At 44.0% G+C, this 15,177-nt stretch overlaps 1 protein-coding gene across 3 annotated transcripts; it reads right to left on the bottom strand.

Annotated features, from left to right (window-relative positions):
* Positions 1 to 1,430: 1,430 nt before the first annotated feature.
* LOC139423965 (caspase recruitment domain-containing protein 10-like) lies at positions 1,431 to 13,320 on the bottom strand. 3 transcript variants are annotated; one of them, XM_071175625.1, is made up of 24 exons: positions 13,146 to 13,320; positions 10,395 to 10,637; positions 9,734 to 9,871; positions 9,462 to 9,648; positions 9,004 to 9,142; positions 8,608 to 8,796; positions 8,382 to 8,501; positions 8,069 to 8,194; positions 7,559 to 7,729; positions 7,268 to 7,366; positions 6,640 to 6,676; positions 5,955 to 5,992; positions 5,592 to 5,680; positions 5,349 to 5,395; positions 5,111 to 5,231; positions 4,785 to 4,962; positions 4,562 to 4,685; positions 4,143 to 4,383; positions 3,852 to 3,918; positions 3,664 to 3,766; positions 3,398 to 3,556; positions 3,096 to 3,208; positions 2,020 to 2,135; positions 1,431 to 1,874 (listed from the first exon to the last, which is right to left on the bottom strand). In XM_071175625.1, exons 1-24 carry the CDS (start codon positions 13,150 to 13,152, stop codon positions 1,667 to 1,669), a joined length of 3,060 nt encoding a protein of 1,019 aa, XP_071031726.1. In that variant the 5' UTR covers positions 13,153 to 13,320; the 3' UTR covers positions 1,431 to 1,666. The 3 variants fall into 3 exon arrangements, with proteins under 3 accessions (XP_071031726.1, XP_071031728.1, XP_071031729.1); XM_071175628.1 differs by having other exon boundaries at positions 1,814 to 1,874; positions 2,016 to 2,135; XM_071175627.1 differs by lacking the exon at positions 2,020 to 2,135 and having other exon boundaries at positions 1,602 to 1,874; positions 13,146 to 13,299.
* Positions 13,321 to 15,177: the final 1,857 nt, after the last annotated feature.

The raw sequence follows: 15,177 nt of genomic DNA, 5'->3' as shown, positions 1-15,177 counted from the left end.
CTTTGTAATGGAAGGTTTGGGAATTGCTTCCTTTTAAGTGGTTGTAGAATTTAACAGCTCTTTTCTGGATTTTGATAATTAGTGGGTATCGGCATAATTCTGCTCTGCATGCATTATTTGGTGTTCTACGTTGTACACAGATGATATTTTTTTCAGAATTCGGCATGCAGAGTCTCAATTTGGTGTTTGTCCCATTTTGTGAAGTCTTGGTTGGTGAGTGGACCCCAGACCTCACAACCATAAAGGGCAATGGGCTCTATGACTGATTCAAGTATTTTTAGCCAAATCCTAATTGGTATGTTGAAATTTATGTTCCTTTTGATGGCATAGAATGCCCTCCTTGCCTTGTCTCTCAGATCGTTCACAGCTTTGTGGAAGTTACCTGTGGCGCTGATGTTTAGGCCAAGGTATGTATAGTTTTTTTGTGTGCTCTAGGGCAACAGTGTTTAGATGGAATTTGTATTTGTGGTCCTGGTGACTGGACCTTTTTTGGAACACCATTCTCTTACTGATATTTACTGTCAGGGCCCAGGTCTGACAGAATCTGTGCAGAAGATCTAGGTGCTGCTGTAGGCCCTCCTTGGTTGGTGACAGAAGCACCAGATCATCAGCAAACAGTAGACATTTGACTTCGGATTCTAGTAGGGTGAGGCCGGGTGCTGCAGACTTTTCTAGTGCCCGCGCCAATTTGTTGATATAAATGTTGAAGAGGGTGGGGCTTAAGCTGCTTCCCTGTCTCACCCCACTACCCCGTGTGAAGAAATTTGTGTTTTTTGCCAATTTTAACCGCACACTTGTTTGTGTACATGAATTTTATATTGTCGTATGTTTTACCCCCAACACCACTTTCCATCAATTTGTATAGTAGACCCTCATGCCAAATTGAGTCGAAGGCTTTTTTGAAATCAACAAAACATGAGAAGACTTTGCCTTTGTTTTGGTTTGTTTGGTTGTCAATTAGGGTCTTCTGTACGGTAATTTGGTAAAAAGCCAATTTGACATTTGCTCAGTACATTGTTTTCATTGAGGAAATGTACGAGTCTGCTGTTAATGATAATGCAGAGGATTTTCCCAAGGTTACTGTTGACGCATATTCCACGGTAGTTATTGGGGTCAAATTTGTCTCCACTTTTGTGGATTGGGGTGATCAGTCCTTGGTTCCAAATATTGGGGATTATTATACCTTTTTTCAGAGTTTCCAGTTGTATTGAAAGCAACATTCTAAAGGCCAAAGTTTTTCCTAACCATAAAGCAGTTTATGCACTTTATTTTTAGAAGAACTTTCAAAAGCTATTGTATTGTGACTAGTGACCAAAGGGAAATGTAGGCAAACCCTAACCACTAATATTATTGTCTTTGGGTGTTAGAAAAGCGCTATACAAATTCCATGTATTATTATAAATTATTCAAGAATGAAAAAAGATGCTCTGTTAACTAATGAAGGTTGTTTAATGCTGATGTTTAGCATAGGTAGACAAGAAATACAACATTAAAACATAAAGACACGTTACTACTGAGCTTGTAAGGTTAAATTCATCATATGAACATGAAACTTCACATTTACAGTGGTAGAACTAGGTATCTATATGGGTGTGTGTGAAATGTATCTTTAATTGTATCAAATTTAGCTAAGTACAACAATAAAACTGGGCGATAGCATTGGGATCTATTGGAGCCTTTCCAACTCAACCCACAGCAGTGCCTTCTGCTGGCTGTGGATGACATTGCGTATGGCGAGAAGCAGATCCTCAGTGCAGCTCCAGGTGCTGGATTCCAAAGTGTGGTAGAGCAGGGGCAGGGTCTCCAGCTGCTGCTCGTCCGCCTGACACACCTCCTGCATCACGCCATCCTCCCCTCGCCCGGTCAGCAACTTCCTGTCAATGGGGCAAAATAGATAGACTTTGTAACTACTGTTTATAAATTGGATTAGAGAACATACACCTACAAAAATAGAATAACTTATGATCTAAAAGTGTCGTGTAAACACACACAAATACAGATAGTCAGTCAGGCACCTACTTTAGCTTCTTGTGTTTTTTGTTCTTGGGTCGGATATTAATGACGATAGGGTAGATCCCCTGCCTCAGAAGGCCCTCCACACTACTCAGGCCCAGCTCCAACAGACAGTGCTTGTCCTGAGAGACAAGACACAGAAACTGATATGGGAGAGGTAACCCACTGGGCACAGACATCAGTTCAACATCTAGTTTTGATTTACATTAGGTGTAGTTGTCAACTAACATGAATTCAATGTGAAATCAACAAAAAATGTCACCATGTCATTGGATTTAGATAAAATCTTTTGCACGTCAATTAAACATCATTACATAACGCAAAAAAGAGACGCAAACTCGGTCTCAACCTTTAAGTCTTTACTGAAAACCCATCTCTTCAGTGGGTCATATGATTGAGTGTAGTCTGGCCGTGCTGCTGCTCCAGTTTCAACTGTTATGCCTGTGATTATTATTATTTGACCATGCTGGTCATTTATGAACATTTTAACATCTTGGCCATGTTCTGTTATAATCTCCACCCGGCACAGCCAGAAGAGGACTGGCCACCCCTCATAGCCTGGTTCCTCTCTAGGTTTCTTCCTAGGGAGTTTTTCCTAGCCACCTTGCTTCTACACCTGCATTGCTTGCTGTTTGGGGTTTTAGGCGGGGTTTCTGTACAGCATTTTGAGATATCAGCTGATGTACGAAGGGCTATATAAATACATTTGATAACATTTTTTAATTGAAATATCGTGGAAGCAACATTGTGGGTCTCCCAAGTGCCACAGCGGACTAAGGCACTGCATCTCAGTGCTAGAGGCGTCACTACAGACCCTGGTTACAGGCTGTATAACAACCGGCTGTGATCGGGAGTCCCGTAGGGTGGTGCACAATTGGCCCAGCGTCGTCCGGGATAGAGGAGGGTTTGGCCGGGGTAGGCCGCCATTGTAAATAGGAATTTATTCTTGACTGACTTGCCTAGTTAAATAAAGGTTAAATAAAAAATACAAATTGACTCAACCAGTTTTTGCCCCATGGGAAGTGTTTGTTTGTTTGTTTGTGTGTGAAAGATAGAGAGAGAATGAATGAAAGAGTGTATACCTGGCTTATTACATCCTGAATAGACTGCAGACTGATTCCAAGAGCCTGCTCTGGGGTGGAAGCATCTAGCAGGAAAACACTCTTATAATTTCTCTCTGTGGCCTGGATTGGCTCTGAAATACATCACTCCATGAGAAGCGGTAGAGAGACAACATATCTACAAGTAATTACTTTTAAACACAGCCGACCATGCAAGAAGGACAACAAGCATAGTGCTTCTGAAATTTGAGTGTGTAGTGACAGTGTGTAAATAAACATGTGCGTGTCTGCATGTGTGTGTGTGTGTGTGTGTGTGTGTGTACCTGGTTGGCAGGTGTTGAAATCCAGTCCAGACTTTGCTGGCTGAAGCAGTCTCTCTATGAGGCCACGAGAGAGTAGGGAGGGGGAGAAGATGACAGGCCGTTTGGTCTTGACCTGTATTGGCTGGACCATACTGTAAGGAATCAGGTGCTCCTCGTGACCTGAGCAAAGACACACACACACACATTTAAGTTCATGCATTTTTATCTTACTATAGTCTTCAAATTACAAACAAAAATATCAATAAAGTCATATGGGAGGAGCTTACGGTTGCTGAGTGTGTAAAGGACCTGTGGGGTGGAACCAATCCCACGACAGCTGGGGGACACAGCCTTGACCAATCGCACACGCTCAGAGCCCTTCTTGGATACCTACAGTGAGGAATGGAGGAATCAGTAGTCTGGTTACCCTTGGTTACCAGAGATTCACACACAGTAGGGACAAGAGGAGACTTACTTTCTTCTTGAAATCCTTCTGCTCCAGGGCTATGGTACGTAACCTCACCAATAACAGCTGCTGGGCTCTGAGATAGAGAAAGATTTAGGGGATACACATTTATCACTACGTGTCCCATGCAGTCTATGAGTGCAGTCTAACAAAGCTAAACATTTGCACAACTGTCTGTTATAGATTAATGGAACGTTTAATCTTCTTCTCATGCTTATTAAAATGTCTTACATTATATAACCCATTAATTTGAACTCTGTCACAAAGGTATTATTACAGTACATGGCACCTCTCCCTTACCTGTTGTAATTGGGCATGACCCCCGCCTGCAAGGGCTTGGCTGTGCGGGGGTTCACCAGGGTGCAGCGCCACTGGTACTTCCCATTGTAACGGGTGTCAGTGACGTGTATTATGTCATCACAGTGCACCCCCAGACAGGGCAGGTCGCTATGAGGGTCCAGGTCCAGGTTGACGCGCACGTAGAAGGAGTCAGCACCGTGGAAGGTAGGAGAAGGGAGCTGGGCACATAACTTGGAGTAGGCTGAGAAGAGGAAAAGGGGTGGGCAGTTAGTTACACACTCTATTGTTTTATCTTTTTTTGTTCTATAAACAGTCTGACGCCTGGATAAAGGCCAAGACCATACACTATAAAGGTGTACTGTACTGAAAAAGCACATCAGTCAAGGAAAACAACTGTAAAAGCAGTCTCAGAACTTTACCCTCTGTGTTGGTCTGGTGTTTGAGAGAAGAGGGCTCTGTCCACCACTGCAGAGAGAAGTGGGCCACCTCTCCAGTGCACTGGCCCATCAGCACACTGCCCCCACCAAACAGAACCTTCTCCAGCTGGGCAGGGAGAAGAGAGACAGTTATACTCAGGCCTGTGTGGCTGTTTTTCTACTATCTGTTTGCCTGTCCATCTGTCTGTATGCCTCTGTTTCTCACCTCCAGTAACTCACTGCCCTCCTTCAGACCACACTGCTCAGCAGGAGAACCAGCTCTGACGCTGCTAACAAAGATGCCTGTGCGGTTGCCCCCAATGATGGTGATGTCATCTGCCAGGCTGCCTCTTCCTCTTTTGGGCGTAGTGGGGGGACTAGGTACGGGGGACAGGGGCACCAAACTGAAAGAGAAAGTGGAAAGAGAGATTGTAATTACACTTATCAGTATACAGTTAAGATTATATCTCACACCATGAATGGTTAGTAAGTGTACCTACACTACGTAGGATTAGCTGCCCTGATGTAGGCAGCACAGAGATGGAGACCTACCCGAGACTGCTGTAGTTGGGTTTGTGTGGCGGGACAGGGGGCAGGTTGACGAGGTCAGGGGGGAAGAGGTGGGAATGCAGGGAGCTACAGGAGTTCGACAGGGAGACCTCACTCTGGACTCCTGAAACACAACATAATGAGACATCACTGCACACATCTATACTTAGCCGGAGTTACAGGTATTACAGGTATCTCCAGACTTAGACAGACAGGAGGGATGTACTGAGCTGAACCAAACCTGTGAGGTTCTCATTCTCATCACTGCCCCAGGAGTCCAGGTCAAACCTGTAAAGGGATAAGAAAACAGGAGTTTATCATTATTTATTTAGTTTTAAATGCATGTACAGCATAACATGGGATTTAAGAGAGTGATATATCCATATCAGAGAACAATGTAAAAGTTGATCTGCTATGGTATGACCATAGATATCCTATTAAATTAATAATAATTCTATTTCCTAATTCTATGGGTATGACATACTCTATGTTGACCCTGCGGTTGATGGAGTTCATGCAGGGAGGGAAGGGGAAGATGGAGAGCCTGTTAACATCCCTTTCACTGTCCACTGTCTGTAAAACACACAGGACACAAACAAGAAGGGAAATAGAGAATGACTAAAGCATCGATGCAGGCCCACAATTTAAACCTATTCATTGTCTCCTTGAAAACGTGAAAAAATGAATTAATTATTCAACAATCCATATATACTGCGTGTATTCACAGCTACACTGTTCAGTGAGAAAAATACATTTGTTAATATAATACAGATGAATGCTAGATGAGACATGATGCTTTGATATGTCGGCATGTCACAAAGTGTTGTGGAGTAATGTAACAACTCACTGCTGTCAAGAGATTCTCCTCTGAGTTTGAGCGGGAACCTGCAGACAAAAGAAAGGATTTAGAAGTCTAAGCCTATCCTCTCTCATCAAAGTTGTAAAAAATAAAAATAAACATTTGTTTTGGCCATGCCTATTTCTACCATGTCTTATTCAAACAGTAGTTCAAATACACGGGTTATCCTTTGTCAGCTACAGTGGTGTAAAAAATGTAGAATAAATAAAGCAAACATGAAAAAAAGAGGGATCAACTCAGGAATGCTCTTTTCTTCAATGCTATCCTTGCAAAACCCCAATCCCCTAATCCAGTTGTTCCCAAACTTTTCCCGTTACTGTACCACCAAGTATATTTTGCTCTGCCCAGAGTACCCTTAAAGTACCCCTCATGTGCATTTACCAGTAAGCCTATGGTCTTATGAGTCTTCTCAAGTAACCCCTTTGGATAGGCCAAGTACCCCTGGTTGGGAACCACTGCATTCATCTCAACTCTACCCCCTGTATTTATTATTATTATTATTATTATTATTATTTTACTGCTGCTCTTTAATTATTTGTTACTTTTATTTCTTATTTTTGTTGGTATTTTTCTTAAAACTGCATTGTTAGTTAAGTAAGAATTTTACTGCAGGTCTGTTGTATTAGGTGCATGTGACAAATAACGTTAGATTTTAATTGAAATACAGGCTTACCTTCGGAGTGATCATTGGTTTGGTCTGTAGAGGGAGACTGTGACACAGAAGTGAAAACAGAGACATCATCAACATCTGTTCACTGAAAGGTATCCTACAGGTACCAACATGCTGACAGTTACACAAATTCCTCTCTGGCAACATCAATTCAGTTCAAGGGGCTTTATTACCTACTTCACTTCTTTGGCAATGTTAATATATGTTTCATGGGAAACATATATTAACATTGCCAAAGAAGTGAAGTAGGTAAAAAACAAAAGTGAAATAAACAATACATAAAACATCATATCTCTAACTCCATGTAAAACAACGTGACCTAATTAGCACACATGAGTTGCTTCACCCTGATCTAAAAAACAATATTCTCTGTAAGTAGACCATGAATAAACATGCCAAGTAAAATGATCATTATTATTATGGGGATCAGCTCAATGGTACCTACTTAACTCTGTGAATGAGTCAAATGAAAAGACAGGTTGGACAGCAACACTGCCACACTCCTCAAGGACTATCTATCACATGATTATGAAGAGATAAATGTTGTGGCTGCTGTTGATGGTAACACTATAATGTTGCTAATATTCTAGCTGCTGCCAATGAAGATGATAAGATGGCGATGAACTCTGACCTTGCAGAGCAGCTGGTGAGTGCCGTTGGGCAGAGGGCTGAGGTCTAGGGAGCAGCAGGGCCCGTAGCACTGGTCTTCGCTGCACAGAGACAGGTGAGACTAGGAGAGGGACAGAGAGACAATCACATTAGAAGAGTACAGGAGAAGGCTAACAGGTCCACACTGTAATTTGATTATCATATTTTTGTGAGTGTGTGAAACTGACAGAATAGGGAAAACACACTTGTGTTGTGCAAGTATAATCAAAAGTGTGTACACAGTATGTGTGTACATACAGTAGCTGAGACTCACACAGTGCATACAGGGCAAACTCTGCTCCCTGCTCCTGTCCTTCTCTTTCTCCAGCTCTCTCTGCTGCTGCTCTAGATTGGCCTGAAGCTCTGCGATGCATTTACGCAGGCGGTTCTTGTCCAATAGGCAGTCAGTATACTCCAACTGCAGGCTGTCTCGACTGCGCAGAGCCTGAAGGATTTACAGTATCAGAGGGAGGAGGAGAGAAGGTGCCAGAGAGATGAGTTATGAGGAGACAGACAGACACTGAGTGGGAGAGACACTGAGTAGTGGAAACACCTGCGCGACTAGACAAAAATGATGTATTACGGTGAGTAATGGTGCAACTATGCAGAGAAAGGCCTTATATTATCCTGCAAAAAGGCCTCAAACACTCCGACCTCAACATTCCTCTGTGCATGTGCATTCAGTGTCCAAACAGCCATGAACTATTTAAACCAACAGAAACAAAAACCTTACCGTACATTGATTACTTGATTCTAACCCGTATCCCTACTCAGACCTACTGACCTGGTCCCTCTCCTTCTCCAGCTCCATAATCTGGTTGAAGTAGGAAATGCTCCTTTTCTGTTCCGTCTCCCAGTCCAGCTGCAGAGTCCTCACCTTCAGCTGCAGCTGCTCACACTGAGACTCCAGCTTCACAACACAACACACCATACCATCAAAGACAGAATAATACAATTGTGTTGATATACAAGAGGTGTGTTTTAACACTTTATGAAGCCTGAACAAAGACAACTTGAAAAACTGTCACCAGCTCAGTGACTTCTGAGAGTGAATAATGGGACAGAATGGTGTGAATAGGCCCTTTCTCTGCTCTCACCTTGTCCCTGAAATCCTCAGAGCTCTCCAGCTCTCCCTGTAGTCTGGCGATGTGGCCACACAGCTCGTGTCTCTGCTCTGCTGCCTCCCTGCGATCCTGCTTCAGGATGTCCAACAGAGCCTGAGGTCAAAACGGAACAATACAAGAGTTAGAGCAGCACCGTCGGAGCGGGAAACCATCACAAACTCAGAGGGTGAATCAGATTCACTCTGAGTGGTGGCTCTACCTGTGTTTCAATGTGACCTGACTTCTGAATGTCAATGTGCTGCAGTGGCTCCTCCCTCTTCTCAGGAACAGCGGGGGCGTCGTTCGTCCGATGGGCGACACTCCTGTTCCTTCTGACTGGCGCAATAGAGACAGGACTACTGTCAGTCTCTTTCTCTGCCTCCATCAGTCTGGTCTTCAGCTGCTCCATCTGTAGAAAAGGTTGAGTAAGAGTATTACAAGGGAATCCTACCAGGGAAAAGGCTTCCTATAAAGGCATGTCCCAACAGCTCTTTCAAAAAAATGTATACCCTCCATCCATCCTTTTATCTTTCACCAGCTGCTTTCTTCTGTCCCAGTCACCCTCCCTCTCCTTAAACAACCCATCATACCCCTTGTCCCCCTCTCCTCTCTATACCTGTTCCAGTAGCTCTCTCTCACGTGCGGAGGCCTTGGCCTGATCCTCCAGGGCACGAGAGTATTTCACAGCCTGTTCCAGGTGCCTGTCCTTCAGCCGGCCCAGCTCCCTGCTGCCTGCCTCCCAGTCCTGACGCAGCCTGTGGGAGACACATTCAGCCAGCTCTCAGTACACTGGACATAGAAACTGTACATCCCTATTAAATAAATGTATGACAGCCATGGACCATGGCTCATCATGAATGTAGTTTATGTATATCATTCTCGATGTTTCAAATTCCGGTCTAAATACTGTCATTCACCTTTGGTGCTGTGCACATTGTTGGGCCCTGTGGATAACAACCAGATGTTTGTGTGGTTTTACCTGTGAAGTTCAATGAATCAAACTTTAATGCTTCTCATACTGTCATTTGTCTCACAGTGCTTTAAGCCCTGTATATGTGGTTCCGTGTGGTGTACCTCTCCATCTGCAGCCGGTCATGTCGTAGGTCCAGTGTCTTGCGTTCAGCCCGGCTGCGCTCCTCCTCGGCCACACGGCAACGCTGGGACAGGCGGCGCTCACACACTTGGCTCCCCCGCAGCTGCTCCCTCAGCTTACGCACCTCAAGCAGCAGGAACTGAGTCAGGCCCTCTGGACCCTCCTCATCTGGTGGGGAAACAGCAGTGGAGGTAAATGGGGGAACACAGGTCATACAGGAGTGGAAGGGGGATATTTTGGGACAAATCCTCACCCAAGATGATGGAGCAGCGCTGGGTGGGCTGTTGTCCAGTGAGCTGAGTGTATTGCTCGGGGTGGTAGAACTCCAAAGACTCCATGAAGGCCTGGAGGCCACGCTGGCCCCGCCCATGCAGGATGTCAATCAAACGTCCTGATTAACAGTGATGACACCATTAAAGTTTATAAGATGAAGACGACAATACATCCTGAAGATGGAGACACTGTAAGTACTGTACTGACACAAGTGTGAAAGCTACTCACGTTCCAGGTAATCCCTTTGTCATTTTTTGTCACCTCTCTAACCTCATCTCTCTGTTTCTTCTTCTCTTCCCGTCTTTTTCACTCCCCATCTGTCTACCTCCTCCTTTATCTCTCCCTCTCCTTTACCTAGCTAGTGGCCACCCCTTCATTCCTTTCATCTTGATCTCCTGCCTCGTTACTCATACCCGTCTCCCCTCCCTCTGGCTCTCACTCCCCTCTTGCTATCCTTATAAAAACACCTTTTTCTCACACGGCACAAACCCCTACTTACCTCATTCTGGCCGACCTACCCCCTCTCTCCCTGCCTCCTCTCACTTACCTTTTACACTCTTCTCATTCCCTTCCATCATTTCTCTCTCATTCTCCCTCTCTTTTTCGCTCCCACCAATTCCCTCTACCTCCCCCTCTCTCACCAGCCTTGCTGATACGTAGTGGGTACTGGGTGGAGTTGAGGACCTCATCCTCATCCTGCTCGTCGATGACCTTGCACTGCCTCAGGTAGGGGGTGAGCTTGGCTGGGTTCAGGATGCGGGTCAGCTTGTGCCTCACCCCCTCCACCCGGTCCCACAGCTCCTCACAGCACTCCTCAGAGAACGGGGACACCGGCCGCCCCTCTTCTTGTCCCGTGTCATAATCCTTCACCAATACTGTGATGCCTGGTACAGAGGAAGCAAGTTAATACAGGACTGGTTTGAAAAAGGAGCCAAAGTTATTCTGTGTTTTAAAGAGAACAGGCTCAAACTATTTTGATAATACAGTTTTTGGCCATTGTCTGCTGCATTGTGAGAAGGAGCAGAAGGATTTACTTTTCTGGCTGTGCTCCAATGAAAACTGGATGGGATTATTTTGCATTTAACATACATTACAGAACATTCGGAAAGTATTCAGACCCCTTGACTTTTCCCACATTTTATTACGTTACAGCCTTATTCTGAAATTAATTCATTTGTTTTCCTCAGCAATCTACACACAATACCCCACAAAGTGAAAACAGGTTTTGGAAATGTTTGCTAAAAAACAGAAATACCTTGAGCTCAGGGACATCCTGAGATGTTTCTAAAACTTGATTGGAGTCCACCTGTGGTAAATTCAATTGACTGGACATGATTTGGAAAGAAACACCTGTCTATATAAGGTCCCACAGTTGACAGTCCATGTCAGAGCAAAAACCAAGCCATGACGTCGAAGGAATTGTCCGTAGAGCTCCGAGATAGGATTGTGTCGAGGCACAGATCTGGAGAAGGATACCAAAATAATTCTGTAGCATTGAAGGTCCCCAAGAACACAGTGGCCTCCATCATTCTTAAATGGAAAAAGTTTGGAGCCACCAAGACTCTTCCTAGAGCTGGCCGCACGGCCAAATTGAGCAATCGGGGGAGAAGGGCCTTGGTCAGGTGGGTGACCAAGAACCCAATGGTCACTCTGACAGAGCTCCAGAGGTCCTCTGTGGAGATGGGAGAACCTTCCAGAAGGACAATCATCTCTGCAGCACTCCACCAATCAGGCATTTATGGTAGAGTGGCCAGATGGAAGCCACTCCTCAGTAAAAGGCATATGACAGCCCACTTTGAGTATGCCAAACAGCACCTAAAGGACTCTGACCATGAGAAACTAGGTTCTCTTGTTTAATGAAACCAAGATTGAACTCTTTGGCATGAATGCCAAGTGTCACGTCAGGAGGAAACCTGGCACTATCCCTACGGTGAAGCACGGTGGTGGCAGCATCATGCTGTGGGGATGTTTTTCAGCAGCAGGGAATGGAAGAATAGTCAGGATCGAGAGAAAGATGAACAGAGCAAAGTACAGAGAGATCCTCAATGAAAACCTGCTCCAGAGAACTCAGGACCTCAGATTGGGTTGAAGGTTAATTTTCCAACAGGACAACGACCCCAAGCACACAGCCAAGACAACGCAGGAGTGGCTTCGGGACAAGTCTCTGAATGTCCTTGAGTGGCCCACCCAGAGTCCAGACTTGAACCCGATCGAACATCTCTGGAACGTTCTTTAAAATAGCTGTGCAGTGACGCTCCCCATCCAACCTGACAGAGCTTTTTTTATACATTTGCCAAAAAATTCTAAGAACCTGTTTTTGCTTTGTCATTATGGGGTATTGTGTAGATTGATGAGGGGAAAAAATATTTAATTACATTTTAGAATAAGGCTATAATGTAACAAAATGTCAAGGGGTCTGAATACTTTCCGAATGCACTGTATACCAGGCTGTAGGATTAACTTCCAGTACTGTGAACACAATTGATGGTGCATTATCTGCACCAATGATTGACTCAAGTTTCTCCTGGTGTTGCACAAGGTTGGTTGGTGGGTCGTAAACAATGATAGGGACGACATTAAATCTGTCTCAGAGCTCAAGAATGCAAACACTGGTGTGATTCATATCGCACACTTAAAAACCTACTGCGATAGCAGACAAAGACCTCCTCAATTACCGAGGAGCAGTTGTGCCAACTCCCTGGACTAAGAAAAAACACGTTCAATTGAGACTCTCAACACGTTTAGTAGTACAGATCAGGGACCCATGATCTAATTCCGTTACCGTAATTCTATTACCGGGTGTAAATCCCCTTCACTTACTGTAGTTCAATAATCGAAATAGATTTTTTCCAATTTAAGGTGCTGTGTCCTTTTTCTGCAGAACTATGAAGCCACATTATATATGTTTTAAAGTTAACTATTTACCGACAATGAGGGGTAAGTAAGTGCTCCATAACCACGCCCCCCTCGCGAACAGACAGACAGGTCGAGACACATCTGTGTCCTGTGGAATCTTTTCCTGTCATCTCTCGTTTGCACATGCAGACTACTCATGTAGTCAATAGAAAACAGATATCATGAGATGCTTTTTATCAAGAACAACTTTTTCCAAGAGCAGTGTCAACATCTCAAAATAAAAATAAACACCCCTCAGACTACTTGGCAATATGAATATTTACTACATTATTTAAACGGAGACTACAATACCAAAAATAACTGTGACTGACAAGACAATAAGGAGGGCGAAGTGTCATTCAGTGCCGCAACTTTTCACCCCCGATTGACTCATCTGACTTTATCAGAAAAAGTCAGGTGAGAAATTATGTAATGTCACCTGTAAAATAAATTTTAAAAATAAACATGACAAGAAGAAATCTTAATTTCCCACTTACCACTCATTGTCAAGGATTGATCGTGTTGTAAGCAAACTCCTCAGACAGATATTCCACTTTTCATTTTGATCAACCATAACAGTATGGATGACTACATAGAAACGTAAACTACTATTCCAGTATGGCTATGCTATTGCGTTGAGAAGCTGGTTGTGTTGTACCTTGGACGCAGTATCACACTCCTCCCCAATTTTGCAGTCCCGCCTCCTCACAATTGCCTGCACATACCATATTCCACCAATCAGCAATTGTTCACAACTGTCCTGATCATTCCAGATGACCAAACCAGGATAAGTTTCCAAAAACCGGATGTATCCAGTTTTCAGGGAAACAACTAATTCAACATAGGCTTCATTTTCTGCTGAAAACCGGATGTGGTACTCCTCTCAGGCGTTTTCTTTTAAGCCTGCTACTTTAGGTTAAAGCCAGGTCAACCCAAATACTGTATCTCTGGTTAACCCAAGGGAAACATTTTCTGTTTGAAAATTGAGAAAGCGGAAGAGTTGGACCATTTTCATGCCCAAAGTTGACCGTTAAAGCTAATTTCCTGCAATAAAGTGTTCTTGGTCTTTGGAAATCAATATTCCTGTGCACACAGTGTATGGTTAACTTTAAACAAAAAAAAGGAAAGCCTACCATAGTTCAAATGTAACCAGCCATCATTAGGCTAGAGGACAACTTCCATTTCAACAGGCCATACAGATCTAAGATCATGAAGATCAGTCATTTTCACTGTGGAACTTTTAGAGTTTACTCCCTTAAACGCAATGAGGTGTTAAAGCTGCTTTTGAAGAGGGGCTTGAGAAGGGCTTTTCCACAAGGTGGAGCAATCCACCCACTGCTTTACAAAGTTGCTCAGTTTAATTTGTTTTTCTTTCGTCAATATCTTTGGAAGTTCCATTGCTCACACCAATAATACCAGTTGTTTTTATTACATATTTGATTCATTCTGTTGAATATATAGGACAGATTTGTCCTATGTTATATTTTGTTAGATTGCCATACGCTGGGGCTCTTGCCCAGCATGTGACTCACCCTGCCTGGCCTGGTCCAGACTCATTCATGGTCTCTCTTTTACTACAAAATCTTGAATCAGTTTCCCTAAACTACTGTAGCAGTCTGCAATAGAGGGAACACGCCTTAGATACACAATGACACATAATTTTATTTCAATATTATGTAATTGCTTTTGAAAGGCTGCTGCTACCTTAGCAATGAGATTTAGTTAAGCCCACTTATTGCATACAGTTAAGACTGATAGTGGGTTTAATGTGAGACAGGAAATATGGGGTGCCTGACAAACGAATGTGTCTTTCTCTTGACACACTGAAAGGAAATGTCAAGCTACCCTCGGCCCATGGGCCTCCCCTGAATAAACAAGCAGACCAGTGTCTCAGAGCTGCTGGACTGAAGAAGGGCCTACAGCACAGAAGCCAAAGCCATGGGGCCTACAAACAAAACAAACATAAATGAGACGCCTTAATGTTCAGAAATAGATGTTTGAAACCACTTTAGCACGTCCTCTACCCCTCCCCATCTCTCTTTCGTTCTCATATTTTCTCAAAGCCCTCGCCTGCTTCTCACATTCAGAAGCACTGCGGCCACAGGCCAGGCCCAGAGGGGACATCATTCTTGTCATTTCTGAGGTGACAGAAACAGAGAGGGCATTGAGAGAGCCCCAGAGCCCAGTGCTGCAGTGGTGGAATACGTTGTCCCAGTCCAGCACAACCACACTGGCCTTCACCCAGTAGACCCACGGCCCCATCTCTGACTCGGGCCTCACTGTCGACTCTGCTGCAGCAGAATCAACCCTTTGTCCCCACAAAGAATGTGTCTTTCCTCACTTTTGGGGGGAAAACAAAGAACAAAAGAGTAAATTCTAATCTTGCTCTGCAATTTATTCTCCTCTAATTGTCCCCATATGATGTGGAAGAGATTATGCATGTTCCTGTTTTAGATTCAGATCAACACAAAAGATGCAACAACACCAAGGAGGCTCCAGAGTGTCAGTGTTAGGAATTTTTTATTTAAA

Source organism: Oncorhynchus clarkii, chromosome 13 (assembly GCF_045791955.1).
Source record: "Oncorhynchus clarkii lewisi isolate Uvic-CL-2024 chromosome 13, UVic_Ocla_1.0, whole genome shotgun sequence".
NCBI classification, from domain to species: domain Eukaryota; kingdom Metazoa; phylum Chordata; class Actinopteri; order Salmoniformes; family Salmonidae; genus Oncorhynchus; species Oncorhynchus clarkii.
The sequence above is the reverse complement of the archived record's forward strand: the minus strand, read 5'-3'. Positions and strand labels throughout refer to the sequence as shown.